The sequence below is a fragment of the Myripristis murdjan genome, chromosome 16 (genome assembly GCF_902150065.1).
Source record: "Myripristis murdjan chromosome 16, fMyrMur1.1, whole genome shotgun sequence".
In the NCBI taxonomy this organism is placed as follows: Eukaryota; Metazoa; Chordata; class Actinopteri; order Holocentriformes; family Holocentridae; genus Myripristis; species Myripristis murdjan.
This window is the reverse complement of record NC_043995.1, coordinates 24,163,875-24,182,704: the sequence shown is the minus strand read 5'-3', so window position 1 is coordinate 24,182,704 and position 18,830 is coordinate 24,163,875. Positions and strand designations below refer to the sequence as shown.

The 18,830-nt window shown below is 40.0% G+C and overlaps 1 protein-coding gene across 1 annotated transcript in view; it reads left to right on the top strand.

Moving 5' to 3' along the window:
* Positions 1 to 1,719, top strand: part of fhl3a (four and a half LIM domains 3a) — a 31,711-nt gene extending 29,992 nt beyond the window's left edge. The window contains exon 6 of the mRNA XM_030072942.1: positions 845 to 1,719. Within this exon, the coding sequence (XP_029928802.1) occupies positions 845 to 996 (152 nt within the window). The 3' untranslated portion in view covers positions 997 to 1,719. The remainder of the gene's footprint in view (positions 1 to 844) is intronic.
* Positions 1,720 to 18,830: the final 17,111 nt, after the last annotated feature.

Below are 18,830 nucleotides of genomic sequence, written 5' to 3'. Positions count from 1 at the left end.
CAAAGAGGATTTGTAGGACAAAGTGCACAACCTTAAGAGTTTATAATATTGACATTTTTGTAAACGTGTCCTGCCACGCCTGATAATTTTACAATTGCATTAGGAATAAAGATACTACTTGTAGCACTGTAAAATCAGAAACTACTACATCGCTGATTTGAGAGATCAAGTTAAAAATAAATAGAGAAAACATTTTTCACATGCCACTTTGTTGGATTTTGTTGGAGAAGTTCTGTATTGCTTTATGGCACAAAGGGAAATTACTCTGTAGCACAAAACAACACTTTATTGTGTTTTAATTTACATATAGTACATATTTTTATTCTGTTTCACTGTTCTAGCTGCATGATTTCAGCTCTGTACAAGGTTGTCATAGGTATATTTCTGCCCTCAAGGACTCTTCACTGGAGATAGATTGCACTGCAGGCCCAGAGAACCACCACAGTTTTAGACCAGCAGTTTTAGAAAGAGTGGAAAATAGCCATGAAGCAGGAAAATTATTTATTACAGGCCCAGAATCCTGACTGTAACCTTTACCCCAGCAAATACTTGCCTAAACTTAACCATCTTCAGCCAGTTTTAAAGCACTTATCCTATAACAGTGGATGTGCTGGTCTCTGTGCCTGCAGCTCAGTGATACCGGGTTCATGGTGCTTCTTTTCCGTGCTCATGCACATGGGGTGGCAGGAGTAATGGGAAATGTCACTGTTACTTTCAAGAAATCCAAAATGCTACATGTATCACCTTTAACTAGTGATGATGCTTTTTTTCACATTTTAATATTTTGTAACACTCATTTTTGGCAGCTGTCTTTAATCCCTGTGCTGTTTTTCCTGTGTCCAAGGTTTTGGAGGAGGGAAGTACATCTCATTCGAGGATCGCCAGTGGCACCAGTCATGCTTCACCTGCACCCAGTGCTCTGTTTCCCTGGTGGGCGCCGGCTTCTTTCCTGACGGCGACAGGATCCTGTGCCGTGACTGCAACAGCAATCTATAGAGCAGCCATTTAAATCCCCCCCTTGCTCCTTTCACCTTTCCTCGCTGCATACACAGGACCCCCAGTCATTACCCAGGATGGTAAATCAGGCCAACACATGCTGCCTCTCAGGTCATTCTTACACAGATGTACAGAGAACACAATCACACGTAGACCCACGCATCACATGTCCATTCCTCATGTTCATCCCTGAAATAGTGTGCAAAATCCTAGGCTGATGCTTTACTGTTCGGGTCAACCGCTACAAATATTTCTTTTGCAGCCAAAAAGATGGCGATTATGTGAATCAAAGTTGATGGAGTGCCTTAAGAATATTATAACATACTATACATGTTATGTACTATTAAACCAAAGAAAAGCAATATGACAGCCACTATGCAAACATTTCCCTGGTATTTTATGTGGGTGACTCGTCACCTAAAATAGAGATGAGGCTCTGAAAAGCAGACACAGGACACTGATACATATATGTAATGCTTTATGTCTGTATTTTCAAAGTGAGGTTGAGCTACTGTTGTAATGCTCCTTTAACTGCAGTTTTATGCATATTTTGAATGTTGCCTTTCCTCAAGTGTCAATTATCTTTCCATATTATACCTGTCCTGCTTTACACCTCTTGATCAACTTATATTATTAAACAGAAGGGGTTGGTAACATTGCTGCAAAAAGTTTTATATAATTAGACTAATTGTTATTAATTTGCATTGTGTCCAAATAGAAAGTAAAAAAAACGAGAGAGAGAAAATGGAGAGAAACATTGAAAATGTTTGCTGAGGAGATCAGTGAAGTAGTCTATTATATTAGTCATGATCAATAAAGTCATTTGCACTATGGATAAGATATTCTCTTGCCACCATGTTATGTGCACATACAAAACACATGTCAAGGACTTTATACATGGCACACGACACACAAACCACTTTTTGTCCTGTATCAGCTTTACAATGACACTTATTTTGCATAATGTTTTGTCTTGTTTCTGTCTTTTAATTGTTATATTAAATCTTTATATTATCATTGCTCAAAGAGCCAGCATTTATCAGAGAAAGAATGGGCTAGCCCAAAAGAAGCTGAAATGCAGTATGCATGTATTTGTCTGCCATGGTTATTCGCCTCAATGCTGTTTTTTTTTTTTTTTTTCTTATCTTTGTTTTATCTGTGTTTTAGTTTGTCACGTGTATGTGAGAAAAAAAAAATATTAAAAATACCTATATTTCATTATTTCAGCTTTGATGCTGGCAAGTCAGAGTTGGCAAATATGCATTTTAAGATGGAAAAATAGGCCATCAAGGTGATAGCAGTATGAACGCAAATCAGATGATAATTGATATGACTAAATGCTACACTGATGTGATTTATTTGTGAAGTCTTATCAAATAAATTTACATTAACAGATGTTTTCTGTTGAGTTCTTTAAGAAATCTTATTTTGTGCCCATATCGGTATAGATACCAATACCACACTACAGATGAAGTATCAATTATGTTCTGGGATATTCTGCAGTTTTAGTTTATTAGGATTGGGGATTGTCAAGGGCTTCAGGATACAATATTTACCCCAGTGCATGGGTTATGATAAAAGTGCTTTCTGAAAACAACCTATTGGAAAACACTTGGATAGACTATTAAAATCAAACTGACTCAAAATAATTAAATTCTGAATTCCAGCTCCAATTTATTAAGACAATTAGTACAATGCTCTTACTGAAAGCAGTGCAACTAAATGTAGACGTCAAACCGTCGTATGAAACTGAAATGCATAAATGCTGTGTATCAATATAAGGGGATTGAGCGTTAATACTGCACTGCAAAAAATAATGTGGTGATACTCAGCTGTACCTGTTGCTTTTGCACAGCTGTCATTTGGATTCAGTGGATTTGTGTCTTCCATTTCAGACAGAGAAAATCCTAATGGCAAGCTAGAGAAGTATTTCTAGGAAAGTTCAGTGTGCTTATCTGTGCAACCGCATCTGAGTGTGTGTGTGTGTGTGTGTGTGTGTGTGTGTGTGTGTGTAAGAGAGAGTGAGAGAGTGCATGTGTGTGTCGGGAGAGCAAAAAAGCGTGTGTGAGACAGAAAGCATGCATGTGTGTAATGAAGAGATTGAGTGAAAAAGTGCGTGCCTCTGCATGTGTGTGTGTGTGTGTGTGTGTGTGTGTGAGAGAAAGAGTGAGACGGTGCACGTGTGTATAAGTGTGTGCACTTGAATGTGTATACACACGCTGTTGTTTATGCTGACTCGACTGTTTTCGTCGCCTTGATGAAGCACACACACAGGCCAATAACAAACAGTGCCAGATACACTCTCCTGTCGGCATTGGTGAATGTCCTCCTCCCCGTCTCAGATTTTTTCACCAAAAAAGGAAATGGAAAACTCAAAGTCGCATGGGGGAGGGGGTGACGGGTGGTGGAAGTGGGCGAGAAAGAGTGTGGGAGAGAGAGAGAGAAAGAGAGAGAGAGAGAGAAGAAGAAGAAGAAGAAAAGGGAGGGAGGATGTTCACATCTGGAGTTGCTCCATGGCCCTTTCAATGGGGGGTCAGATGCACACGCGGCCCCTTGGATTTATGGGAAGGCGGAGACAGGCAGGGAGGTGAGGGTTGGCAAGAAGGGTCAGAGTAACCATGTGAGAAGGGGAGCTGTGGAAATTTTAACTTTGTATAATGTACACAATATATACGTTGATTCTGTGCTTTCAAACTGAAGAGATTTGTTTTAAAGCTACTTCCTCATTCCCACTTTGAGAATTTTCCCTTTAAAGGGATGGTGACCCCAGATCGGATTTTCATACTTAGAATTATTCTGGAGTACTATCTTCTGAATTTTCTTTGGTGATACATTCCAGGAGGGATGGGTGGGCTTTAGCTCCCCTTGTAGGGTAACAATATTCTCTTGACCCTGGTAAGACCAACCAGCTGTCCAGCAAAGCAGGAAAAATCCCACTTGTTGGAACTGAAATAGCAACTACTATGGCAACAAAATGTTGGCAAAGGTAATTTTCAATATTTGGCCATAACAAACCATTATGCAAATCGTGCGGCCGTACCAAAGATTTCACAACATACAATCAAAATCCTTCAATTTTCAAGTTAGAATTGTTGGTTGAAAACCCCATGTTCTGCCTCTGTGGCAAACAATGTTGTCGCCATTCATAAACCACAGACCTGATCATTTGAAAGTGCAGTGAATTATTTTCCAGTAGAGTTTCACTCCACCAAATTTCAAGTCATCAAAACAGACCAGTTCTGCTGCTTTTATGAAGACTAACGTGGGTGAGTTGATTTACTTTTATTTACAACTTCACGCCAGTCTGGTCTCTGAATGTTCATTTTCATATCGTAGTGGAATTAAAACCTTTTTTTGCTTTTTTATAATCAGGTAATACAAAAAACACACACATTTTTTGTAATGAGAAATTACATATTTTGGTTTCCTATCCCTTTAAGGAATTGTATCATCTTGTAGTAGAAAACCCAGGCTGATTCGCTTTCACACAAAGTTGTAAACAATTCTGCACCAAGTTATTTGGCAAACTTTTTTTTGCATGTGTCAAAGACATAATCATGCAGCATATGAAGTCCCACTGATTTGGTTTTGTGCAGATTCAAAAGCTTAATGGGGAAAATACCTTTCTGTGCACTGCTTCTCTACAAGAGCACAAATGTTCTTTCTCTTTCTCCTTGAGTTTGTCCCATGTCTTTGTTATCACTGTCAACGATAATCAAGCCGGCCCGATAGAAACGCCTGGGAAACAGCACAGGCCTGAGAAAGTATGGCCTTTCATTTGGCTACATATTGAAGTGCCATGTTCGCTTCAGCCGGTGCACGCTATCCATTTGCAAACAGCAGCACAGCTGAGTTCTCACACTCACATACAAGGGGTCGGTCACATCACACAAAAGACATGAGGTTCATAAGTCTGCTGAGAAGCCAGCTCTGACTCAGAGGTAAACAGGCTGTGATACGTATGTAGGAACAGACTGAGTTTGACAAGAACAGCACAAGCAGACTCATAGCCTTATGTATATGTTGCATTTTAGGCTGTCTGCCAGTATTGTCATTTACCATTTCACCAAAAATACCCCAGTTGTACTGTAGTTCTCACAGTCAGTCCAGCTCATTCTAATATAATATGCACCTGTCTTATCAGCCTGAATTACGACGTGGGACTGCAACAGAGAAGTGTGTCCCATCACTCCCAGGCAGCTCCATACATTTGCCTTGATTTCCCAAATGTCCCAAATTCTAGTAGAGAAACTACAGATCACAGGCAGGAAATGACAAACTGGAAAATCAACAGCAAAATAGGCTGCAAACTGATCAGCAGTTAGTGAGCATTACATCTTTTGCCTTTGTCCCTTTGGTAAACTTTCGGATATGAAATGATCACAGACTGGCCCATATATTGTGTTATGTGCAGTTTATTAACTCTCTAGCAGCCAGACTGCCATGACATGTGGTAAGCACAGCCATGCTCCCCGCAGAACGAACCCTCTCAGTTTTTGTGATGTTGTAACATTTCCTTCAGAGTCATCCTCAGGCCAAAATGTCATATTTGCATACGAGATACCAGTCAATCTAGTCAGTGGATTGCCATGATATCTGGCAGGTGCATTTATGCTCCATGAAGGAAGATTCCTCTTGATTTTGATGACCCGGTGACATTACCTGTAGTTACACTGTTAGGCCGATCAAAATTTAATATCTCAAAATCTACCGGGTGAATTGCCATGAAATTTGGAAAGCATATTCATGCTACTTAGGGGATGAACCCTGTCTACATTGATGACCTCAAGACCTTTCCTCTAGCGCCACACTCAGGCCATAATGTACAAGCCCCATTCTCATTCTCCCACTTCTTTAATTCCCCTGACATGCATCAAATCAGCATGCTTGAATTTGAATGGCAGTAAATTTGCATCGACTTCTAAGCTACCAAAGCATATTCTGCACATATTGATGCAACTGATATTTGTATTTAGTTATAATATTGTAATAGTGTAAAATTGAAATGTAGAGCTCTCTGATTTTTGCCACAACATGCTTTGCTATACAGTAAATGTAAAAATAAAATTATAACATTTATAAAACATTTACCACAAGTCTTTCATTGCCCCCTGACAGTAAAGGTTAGCGCTGCTGCTAAGGTCCATAAAACGTCTGTGCAGAGGAGAAATGCTGATAGAATCATGTTAATACGGGCTCAGATCCCAAAGGTTTACAGAAAGTATGGACCATAAAACCAGCAGTGAGGGATGATTAGCACAGACCCCATCCATATTGCTCCCAGATGTCTGTTCTGCCTAATTCTTGCAAGGTTGGATCACTTTTCAATCTACAATCAGGAGCACTTATCACAGTTTCAGAGGAAAGTAAATCATCAGAATCCAAGGTAAACACGAGACCTTCAGATCATTATTTTCAGATCTGTAGGGCGCAGTTTGGATTGAAATCATAGCACTCTGTAAGATTTGTTTCAGGATTATTTTAAGGTATATCCCCTCCTCACAGATGTGTAAAGATCCATCTATCTATATCTATCTATCTATCGAAACAAATAAAATCAAGCTGCTGATGTATCTAATTATCTATTTTTGTTTGTATGTTTTCAGTATATGTAGAGTTGCAAAGCACATAACTAAACTAATGCCTGATGTGTACTGAGGAGGTATTTGCTTAATGCAGGTCACGTATCTGCACTGACTGACCACATGCACTGCTAACAAAACGCCCACTTGTAGACTGGAGTAGTGCAGGCTGTGGTGATGAAGTGATTCTAGCCCACAATACCAAAATGCTAAGTTTGTCAAAAGTTACAATAACTACATGTTTAAGCATCAGTATGATTAATGGTGTATGCAGCAAAGTACGATGATGTGAGGACCTGGGCGAAACACAGTATGTGGTCTCATAAAGTGTGTCAACAAATGGCGGCTGGGAGGCCTGGCCAAACTTGAGAAAAAGTGAACTCAAAAAGGACATCAGAACAATGAGACTTTCAATTCCAGCTTTTTTTTTTTTTTTTTTTTTTTTTTTAACTGGCCACGTTTGATGTGTGATTCACAGAACCGTTGATTTGTCATGCTACAGTAACTGCTATCAAATTTTATTCGTTAATGAATGGCATTAGTCATCTACAAAGAAAAGGCTTTGTTTTGTGACTGTGAATGCCACAGGGTACTTGTGTGAAGCAACAGTGTTTGATTGCTCTGTAACCTCTAAGGGAATGACATCATATGGCAGGGAACCATGCGCAGTTTGCAGGATTAGCTCGTTGGTCATAGCACAAGTCGTATTCTCGTCAGCTGCTGGCCTCCTGGAATACACAGCAAGGGAGAAAAATTACAAATACCATATTTTGGGGGGAACAGCACAGTGGTTCAGACGCTCATTGTTGCTTCACAGTGACCAGTACTCTAATGTGTGGAGTATGCATGTTCTCCCACTGTGTGTGTGTGTGTATGTGTGTGTGTGTGTGTGTGTGTGTGTGTGTGTGTGTGTTTTTCATACATAGTCAAATTTAGCACACATGTAAGCAAACACAAAAACAACACAGTGCATGTAGGTTATCCATTGATCCATATATATGCACATTTACATACAGATAAATCTTCAACTAATCTGCTCTCACTCACCTGAAAGGATGATCCTATAACTCATATCTTTTTTTTTTTTTTTTTTTTTTTTTTGAGTTGCTATACAAAAAGTCAAAACCAAAGGGACATGGAGCATGCACAGTACTACTAAATCTCTGAGTCACTAGGGCAGCGCAGCCAAGATGAACACCTCATATATCCCAACTTTCTCCCTGACAAAAGTCATCCTATACCCTATACATTATTCGGCTGGTTTACATCAAATATTAAAGGTGTTCTCAATGATTATTACAGCATAGAAAGTTTTTCTTGTGAAGTTTACATGTTGCTCCTGAGCTTATGAGGGTTTCCTCCAGGTACTCCACTTTCTTCCCACGGTCAAACATATGTAAGTCAGGTGGACTTTGTTATCACTGTCAACCACCATTTGGCGACTCTAAATTGTTAATGGTCACATGTCTGTCAGCTTTTCTGTGTGTGATTGTCTATCTAATTATGTTAGTCCTGTGTTGGACTGGTCTTTGAGCCATAATTGGAATAAAAGGGTAACTGGCCAGTGGCCACATAATCAAAGAAACTTGATTAAGTCTGAAACAGTAGCATTGACTCTTTCACCAACCTCAGGCAATTTATTGTACAGTGTCTAGACAAGCACGCCATAGCATTAGTCAGTCTTGTAATGTCATCAGTCACACAGTGTTACTGTTCACACCCAATGCCTGCTGTCATGCCAGAGAGAGCAATATGCTAGGAGAGTTTCTCATATCAGCCCAAGGGGATGGACAAGTGGACTCTGGTATGGTCACACACACATTTGTTCAAGTGCCAGTGAAGGGTGTCCCCTGCAGAAGCCTGGATAACTGGCATTCCCTCTGTGTAGTAAATGGCAAGAGTGTGTTGTAGATGTGAATAAATAGCCTCAGTCAAAACTGCTGTTGTGCTATCTTGGTGCTTAAAATGTGACATGTAGAGATGTGGGCACAATATTTCTTGTTGGTGTGGCATATTCACCTCTCAGCAAACATAGTCTCAGTTTGATCTACATTACTATTGGCTGGCTGTAGCTGGGGATTAATATGTCCATGTTTACCTCCAAGTTTTGTTGTGCAGAATGTATGTATAATATTTAAAAGATTACCTCTGTTTATTATTAGTATTATTATTATTATTATTATTATTATTATTATTATTATTACCATCATTATTAGTATTTTTGCAAGTGGCCTTAAGCAGCATTATTTTGATGTGCAAATCCTACTTGTGAGTCCGTGACCTGTTGTCAACCCCTGATATCCGATGACATAACCATTCTTGGTCAGCAGCAGGATTCTGGCCTATTTTCTGACTCTTCATTCACTCTGCATACCAGACCCTGAAAGATCATAATAGCTGTACAAACTTGGAGAGGCCGAGAATAGATCTAATGCCCGGGATTTTATGCTATATAAATGCATTGGTTCCGCTGTCGGAGAGAAAGCACCATGAAGGGCTACGTAAGCATTCCTGGGACGATGTTGATTCACTGACAATGACTCCAAGAACCTCAAAACCGTCGTCTCGAGCTGCTTCCAAACGTCAGTGATAAATCAGCAGCTTGCTTGTCATTCTAATTCTCTTAAATTAGGGGTCCATTGGGAGCCTCATCTGCCAGAGGCTCATATAACCCCTTGTTGTCTCACACGGAGCACAAGTCCAACCACAAAGACTGTAAGTGTAACTGGAAGTGTATGAGTCTGCAGCCTGGTTATCAGCAGTGATGCAGAGCTGGCAGAAGCTGACAGATAGCCAATCAGGAAGCGAGCTTTTTCCCTTCACAGTGAACACATTTAACAGATGTTAGTTCATCACACTAAGCAATAGCACAACACCAACACATTTCTATTGTGTGTCCACGTGCCTGTGTGTGTTTAGAGAAGTCACTCTGCCACTGAGGACAATGAAGGATGTATGAGGATCATACAGACAGGAAGTTTTGATGTGGGAATATTCAGGTTTGTACAAAGGTTGTATCCAGTCTACCCCCTCCCCTTGGCTGTACGGGGATTACCTGCATTCACTAATCTTCCCACCAGGAAATGCACTGGTGAAAAACCTAAGAATTACATAGAATCAGTGCCTGCAGAAAATATTACATAGCTGACTGATCTAAATGAAACCATATACGTCATGCACAATTCCTGTTATTTTCAACCTGAGCTTTGTTCTCCAAGTTTTGGCATTATGTTTATTAATTCTGGTGAAACTTTTGCTATTTTGGTGTACACCTACATATCTGTCCATATGCAGGGAACACTGCTCTCCAATACACTACAATCCATTAGGATCTATGTATTATCCAGTTCACAAAGCTTTTACTCTTACTTGTTTGGCCTAAACATCCAGTGTCAGATAGGTCTTTCCTGTCATGAGGGGATATGTTCTATATGTATCAGCAGCAGCAAATAGCAGTTTAGGAAAAAATAGAAGCACACGGTTAGTAAGACCAGCGATAGCCAATGGCTGAACAAAGAAAGAATTTCATCAACACAAATCCAAAGGAGAAGATGTTACAGTGCTGGACATGCTGCTTGACAAGGGATATCTGGAATGTTCAGTGCAAAAATGCCACAGAAATGAGCACTTCCAAGAAAGATGTTTCCATAATTTAAAACATTGTAGACAATCACTTAGAGACTGCTTACAGAAGTGTATCGGCAATAGTGCATTTTGTTTGTACTGTATTTTGTTCTTATTTTTAATGTAGTTGGAGAGAAAACACAAAACGTATCATTTCATTGCTTTCAACAGCGGGACATCGATGCAGCCACAACTGTCAAAAGGGAAAAATTTAAAACCAGACCATACATTTTCATGGTTTATTCCTAATCCCCGAGATGTTCTCCTTTGGCCTGTGTCGGTAGTTGGTTTAGCCTAGGTGTCCACTTGATAAAATGCAATGGTCCACCGCAGTCATGTCTGTAGTATGTAACCTCAGCTGACGTGGGTTAACCCCAATGTCTGAGAGAATATGTTCTCATCGGTAATTCAGCATACCTCAATGACCAGTTAACTGCATGTTTGCTACTGGAGAAATCAAATGGCGTGATGCAGAATCAGTCAAATTTAGTTACCAAGCACATCTAGAGTACATCACAGGAATGCTAATATAAAAACATGAACAGTGTGCACAAACAGACTCGTAAATGCCCTCATACTCTATGTCAAATATTCTCACAGCAGGAGTTTAAACATGGCTAAATAAGTAGCAAACATCAGATTATGGATGTGCAGTATTTGTGCATGTGGGCTTAAATAGCATTTTGTGCATCATTTGGAGGTTAATTTTTATAATAATGAATGATACAGCAAAGAAAATTGAAATCACAGGTCAACAGTGACTACAGTTTGCTAAACATCATTGTTAAAATGGATCTTAGGATTTCTGTGTGTTAAGCAGCCCAGTTTAGAGGCAGTATGTTGAGTGGATGATGAGTTTGTGGCTGTTGGATATCTTCACTTCTCTGGGGTGGGCACTCTGACCATAAACTGAGTATTAGTGAGACCTGGCAGGGGATAAGTGGCTACATTTCTGTCTCATTTCCAACCTGGTAATGCCCAGAGCAGTGATGAATAAACCAGGGAGACACTTATTCATCTGCTACTCATGTCCCTGGTCATAAGTCTGGTCTATTCATACAGCACATGGCATCATGCCTTTTTTATATATTTGGCCAAAGTACCACAACAGAATGTAACACCCCACACCAGAGCAGCTGTAGTGGTTCAAAACGTGCTGAAGGTCTGTGTACTGTGGATGGAGAGGAAGAAAAAACATCCATCTGTGTCCCAAGCTGACACTTGCGAGGCCGGTGCTTGTTGGCGAGGTTGGCGAGGCTGTCTCTGTGGCTTGGCCCGAGCTCTAACCCTCTCCATTCACTCCCATCTGAGGTCCAAGGAGTTGTGCTTCCTTGTGGGAAGCTCTCATACTGTCGTGTAATGAACCCTCTCAGCAGGAAAACAAGACCTTGTTTTTCCACAGCTCAGGATGGGATGCACCCACTGCTCTGAACAAACCTCCATTGCAATCCCTCTGTTTCTCAAAATGACTGATGATAAATGTACCTGCATCATCCTGTGTGACACAAGCAACACACTGGGCAAGTCTCAGCTAGAAAATAAGGTGTTCCTGATTCCTCCGTCAGTTGTGAATGGAAATAAATAAAATAATATAAGCAGCAAGAGTAACGGACAACAGTCTGAATGCAAAAATCAGCCAGTGCTTAATATACGCACAGGGGATCTATAAAGACAGAGATATGTGTTCTGAGACTTTACAGCTACACTGGTATTGCAGGAACACTACATAAACAGACAGGATAATGTGTTACAACTTGCTGTGTTTGTGAGTTTCGCTGCCATTTATTCTTTTCCCATACGTTTGTACTCTTGAGGGTTTCATGTGGTTTTGAAATGAACATGCCCAAATAATGTGGGAGTGTGGGAATGTAATGATTTTTTTTTTTTTTTTAACCAAGCAAATCAGGCTCAAACATTCAAGGGACACAAGAATATTTCTCACATCTATTGTCTGGGTTGCACTGCGGTTTTCAGTCTCAAACTCCTGTCTTAAATGTATTTGTAGGCTAAATGCTTCCTCTTTGTGCTACAGACTACAGTGACTACAGTGTGTACACATGTTATGTGAGCATATAGTGTCTTCGCTTATAGATATTCCACGCTTTTTTAGGTTATTTTGACAGCTACGTGCTTCTTTACCTCAGTAATGACATGAAATAAAGTATGTCACAAGATTCACAACTGTGCATTATATGGAGTGTACAGTTATGCACCATGGAGACCTGGTGCCTCAAAACAAATTTACGTGATAGTCATCTGATTCACTTTAGACCACCATGTGTCAAAGATAAAGATTTATATGCTTGACAGAAAGTTGCTTTTAATGTTTTTCTGAAGTCATTTTTTTTTCTTAATACCAGTATGTTTACCTGACCCCTTTTTAGCTGAGCTCCTGGTGGAGCTGTCAAACACATGGAAGTGTCCGAAGAGCAGCCGGCTTTGTTGATGGGTGGAAAGAAGTCTAGTCTATAGAGAGGGTGGAATTGGAGAAAGGAGTGGAAGCAGTGGATAGGAAAAATGGAGAACAGTGTCGAACAGTATAGTGAATTCTCCACTGATCATTACAAAAAGAATTTAGAGGGTCAAGAGGAAAACTGTCGTCAAAATCGGGCCAACATCGAGTGAAGAGAGAGTGATGAAAGATGGCCCAAACCGACTAAAGCTGTTGATTAGCGCTGAGAAACCACTTGATCATTTTTCTGCTCCTGTGGGATTGAGAGTTTTCAACAACAACAACAATAAAAAAGATGTTTTTGAATTTGCATGAGGTTATGGAACCTGGGTGAACTGATATAAAACATTGGAGCTTAAACTTTGGAGGCTTGATTTCATCCTTTATGTGTACAGTGAAAGGGACTGTGCTGACTCCCACATTCATATTCACACAGTACAATTACACTGCTTCCCACCTCGGAGCGGCCCAGTATAATCACAGTCTGGTACGGTTGACCACTGACTGGCTCCACCTGGAACAATTGTTTGGAGATCAGATGTTTGGAGTGTGAAAATTCTGAGGAGTATAATCGTTTGTGATTGATGGTAATTCAAAATGACAGGAAGATTCTGCAATGAAAAAAAAAATTGGGAGGGTATCAAATGTTTTTTTTTTTTTTTTTTTTTTGGCTCTCCAGCTCTTTGGAAAGGAGTGATGAGTACGGTTGCTATCGTGGTTAAGGCAGAAAAACGAAGAAACTTTAGGTGCTTGTGAGGGTTTGACTGGCATATCGATGGAGTGAAAGAGAAAAGTCAACCCAGTATAATGCTTGGAAGCATTTGGGGTATTTATCTTGAATGAACCTGAAAGGGTTTACTTGGATAGGCAGATTATTGAGTGGGACCACATGTTTTTTTATTTATTTATTTATTTACCTATTTATTTATCTATTTATTCACATTCCTCAACACTTCTATTTACCCATTCTCAACAGATGAAAATAACTGTCTGAGTTGAGTAACATATTTTTCACATAGAATCAAATTGCCATGCAACAACTTCTCTGAATTTCTAAAATCATTTTAAAAGTAACATATAGCTTTTTCTCTTGCTCCTCTATTTGTCATTTTTGTGACTGATGTTAGTTTTTATTAAAAGTTGTTGAAGGGAGAAATGATTCCCAAAACCGTATAGGTCTATTTTACCCCCATTTATTGAGATTATCATATGTGTAACATGCACTATACTGAATGAATAAAGCAAGCTTAGCATTCATTTACACATACTTTATGAAAACATTCATCCAAATTTATAAAAGTAGTACTCTATATGATTAAATTACTTCTATATGATTAAATTACTTCAGTTTCTTGACTGAGTGTTCCACATTAGTTGCCCATGTCTAGTCTGTCAGGATGGCAAATGTTTTATGAGTTTATAGCCCACCCTTGTGGTGAATCATTTCATTGCATCTTCATTACTGATGCACTAAAGCTTAAACACACCCCAAGACCATTTTGAGTAGTTTGCAAACCTTAATGATCTTATTATGTGAATGTGAGATCTTAGAATTCAATGCATCTAAGCTGCCATCCATCTACACTCCACATAAACCACACAAGGATTATCCTGTAATCTGCCCACAGCCTTCCTCTCTAACATCAGCATAAGTTTTCTGATTTAAGATTACAATCAATGGATTTTTATAATCTGAGGTGATGACAGTCTAATATGCTACACATTTAATATTTTTTTATTCATTATTTTATTTATTATTCTGTTCATTTTGTTAATTTATCAGAATGTACACTGAGTATAAAGACAGAAGGGGAGATTATAACAGGAGGTAACGAGAGAGGTTTGATTTGTTTATGTTGGGCCTTATTTGCTCATCAAATATAGTATCACCCTGACATAATGCATGTTAACCTTACAGTTTTTTTCATTCGCTTTTTCCAGTATAATGAAACTGGGATCCACTTTGTCGTCATCTTCACCTCCAAACCACAGCAGAAGTATTCTTTTGCAAATGTGTTCATACCTTTTCATTGGATTCACAAATTTTTCACGCTCTTTTGCACAACACTTCTCGCATGTGTCATTTACATGGCCCTGACTCCATTGACTTCACTATGGTAGTCAAAAGCAAAACGTCTGCTCACAGCTGATAGAAATGAGCTGCATCACTGTGAAATCACTAGTGCACCCGCATCAATACCCTTTCCACAAATCACCATTCACCAATCGATCAGTATGCACCTACAAAAAAGGGGCCTATAAATTGTATTTTGTATTTTTTTTTCTCAACTCCTTTGAGTTTTTCTGTGTAATACTGTATGTGAATTATAGTATTTCAGTTTTTGCCATCAATACAGTAAAATTTCACTTCAAAGTCTTTGAGTTTGGATGCAATTCTTTACTGTAAGTTCACATTTGAATGTGTAGCTCACAGGAGAGCCTTGTTCAAACTGATAGCTGTATTTTGTATTCTGCTGTCAACTGTGTTACAGTACAGTATAGCTGACTGAAGGAATCTACTCATTTGGGCAGAAGTTGAGTTGTTTGAGGGAAATATTGGCTTTTGCTACTTGCTTTACAATATGTAACTATGTAAATTGTCAAAAATATGACTGCAATATACACAGGAAAAAAGTAAAGTGGAACCTGCTCAGACTAAAAAGGGTATGTTGCATTTTGGTGTTGAGTATGAAGTGAGTGAGTGGCTGGATTAACTCGCTTGACTGCAAGTTGTATTGGGCGGTGACAAAATGTGCTTTTGCTGCATGTTTGAAATGTTTTGTCATGGTAAGAGCCTTTTGCAAACAAAATGTGTTATTTTGGGATGTGCGCTTCTCATTAGGCCTATGGATTAACTGTTTTGATACCAGCGTTTCTGAGTTGACAGAGGAGGTAAAGCGATTGAAAAAAACTGTAAAAGAACAGTTCTTGCAAAGTGCATAGATATTTTCACTGTTTCATCCCGACCAAACACTACTCGTCTGTTTCCGTCCTTGTATAAAACCTGCGCTTGTTGAGTGGCTTGGCATGAAATCTGGTGGTTCCCCATCTCATTGCATCTTTTTGGTTTGCGAATCCTAAAAAATGTCTGATGGCTGCAGCCAAGTTTAGCCCTATTGTCTGAGAGTAACACACACCCTGAGGGAAATGGGTCCTTGTGCAATCTGTTTAGATTGTAAACTGATGTTTTACCTATTTGACAGTTTGCATTTTTATCCAATTTATCCAGTCCGTATTCTGGTAACTTGAGGATGCCTGTATTTGTTTGTATTATTTTTTATGCAAAATATTTTTCATAAACTATCTTCCAGTGTGTTACTAGCTTTCTTTCTGTTTCCTGCAGACATGGACCCAGCTGAAACTGGTTGATGGTTGTGCAGTCTGGGTTTTGTGGTTTAGCTTGCCTGTACTGCATGCACTGTATCCTTGTGTGTCTAAACCACTACACCAAACACTTTCCTTTGTCTTTGGAGTGAGTGTGTGTGCTGTGTGTCCTTCACGTGTGTAGCAATAAGTAGGTTCCCTTGGGGATAACAGAGAAACCCTCCTTTTGTAAGAACTATTACATAACATAACAGAGTCCACAGCTGAGTTTTCTAATCTGCCAGCCTGGTCACATCATTTAGATTTCTATTTTAAATCAAATAAATATAAAGCTAAATAAACAAACTGTTCTTGTGCATGGAGACTTGGACATCTGCTTATATACCAAGAATTTGTACTGTAGTATTATATGAAGTGTGTACAAAATGTAAGATTTAAAAGTCAAACTGAGTTATTCTCTTCTTCCATTGGGTGTTTCTGAAAAAAAAAAAAAAAAAAAAAAACATCAAATGGACAGTCATTGATTGGATACACAGAGGCACTGTCATCCATAGACCTTATGATTTTTTTTCTTCCTGTCATTTGTTTAATTTTGTTTTTTGTTTTTTGTTTTTTTTTTTACCTTGGAATCCTGCAGGAAAATGGAAACCACAACCAAATACCTCCATAGAGAAAGGCAGGTCTGGAAGAGTCGGCTGAATGGACAGTCATCAACACCTATGCCCTGCCAGTGATCAGATACCCCGCTGGTATGATATCCTGGCCACAGGAGGATAGAGGCCACTGATATCAAGACAAGGAAGCTCCTCACGATGCATGGAGGGTTTCACCTCAAGTCCTGCACCTTATGGTCGTACACTAAGAGGAGAGAGGAAGGCCAAGAACTAGTGAGCGTCAAAGTCACTATCCAGGATGAAACATCAAAGATACAGGAATACATTAGGAGGACGGCCCACAGTGATGACCTGCTAAGCGAATACCTCAGGAAGCAGAAGCCCAATGAGGAGGAGGAAGAAGAAGAAGAAAAGGCGTATCATCGAAGGACAAGCCCCTGCATGGCATGTATCACCCACAGATAGTAGAATCCAGCTCAGAAAAGGCTGGACTGAAAGACAGAACAGGCCCTAAGCACAGGATCGATAGAGGCCGGGGTCTACTATACCAGGAAGGACCCCAGGTGGTGGCTGTGAAAAGATGCATGTGTGTGTGTGTGTGTGTGTGTGTGTGTGTATCCCTGTACTCCTGATTGATTCCAAAAGGGGGCAGTACATATCAAGCTATGTTTATCATCTTCTTTTGGTTTCTCTCCTCTATATCAGGGTATCTTACCCTTTTTGTCAGCCAGAGACCATTGCAGAATACATACAGTCATGCAACAGGAGTCTCGACTTCATGAAAAGTTAAATTTTTCTAAGTTTGTTCCCAAGGAAAAAAAAAAATGATTTGAAACTGATCCTCTTGTTTTCTTGCCTACCTCTTTCCCTAGGAAGGTCAGGGTCCAGAGCCATCCACAGTCCAGATCTTTGCAGCTGACAGAGAGTTGGTGTCTTGCTCAAAGACGTCCCACGAAGGCTTGTCAACACAGGGGCTTCAACCCAGGTTCACCAGTGAAAGGGCGGCCACTGTACTGCCTCAATTCTAACTTCCAGTCCAAGTGGCTTTTTGTTGTAACTATCATCAGATGTGGCTTGTCATTTTTTTGACACAGACTTTTGTCTTCCCAAAACATGAAATAGTATTGATATTTATACTCGGCAGAGCTTCTTTTACAGATATCTGTTGCTAATTTAACATGTCAGACTGTCAGTTGTGATGCACAGTCCTCTCTCTTTGTAGATTTCCAGATTCTATCTCTCAGATCTTGGGCCATGAAAGACAGAAAAGAGCTTTAGAAATGGAAATTATCACAGATCAGCGATTTCACTGACAGGACAACCCCAGGATTTATCTTGAAAGAGCTGGAGGCCACTCAGTTTGAAGGGTCGTTGTATGAAGGGCAGTAGAGGGGAACTGGTTATAGCAGTGCAGATACTACTCGGAGGGCAGTGACCATTATGAGATTCCAGTGGCCTTGTGTACCCTCAGACCTCCCATCCACTCTAAATGATGACAGTACAACTGAGAGAGATCTCTGCACATGCAATACCCTTGCCTTTATGCATGGGCTTGACTTAAACAACCAACTGTTTGTTATTTGGTTTGTTTTTATACCCTTTTTGACCTTCAATTGAAGCATTTATGATCCTGGCAAATCAAGGGCATCCATATACTCCATATACTGTACCAATAATTTCTCTTGGAAAAGTGAGGAGTTGGGAGCAAGAGAGTGAAAAAAGAAAGAGTGGGAGGTGAGGGAGAGCTCCGGCCAGTGGAGCCGGGGTAAGAATTTATGGTCAGGAAGAGGGATGAATGTGTAATTTACGGTGCATGCTCTACCATTCCCCCTGCCCTCCCCATTGGTAATGAGAAACGGCTGTTTTTTTGTAAGGCCAAGGCCTGGTACACCCCCTCCCCCTGGCTATGACAGATCATTAGTTTTTATTTCTGTCTTTGCTTTTACGACCTCTGCCCAGGCGCCAGCATTTGGCCAGTGATCGGGACCATCACCCCAGTTGCCCCACCCAAGCCCTTTCACCTCCAAAGATGGCCTCCTGAAGCTGGTGAGAGGAGAGGGAGCCCAGATTTGAACCAGTTACAACATGCTATCAGCGGGAGCTGGATTATCTAGCTTTTTATTCCTGGCATGGTTTGAGTTGAGTTAATTTAAGGGAATTAGAGATTGTCTCAATATCACCTTTGTTTGGATAATCATGATGCATAACTTCTCTATGCTATTGAAGCAGGTTTATGGC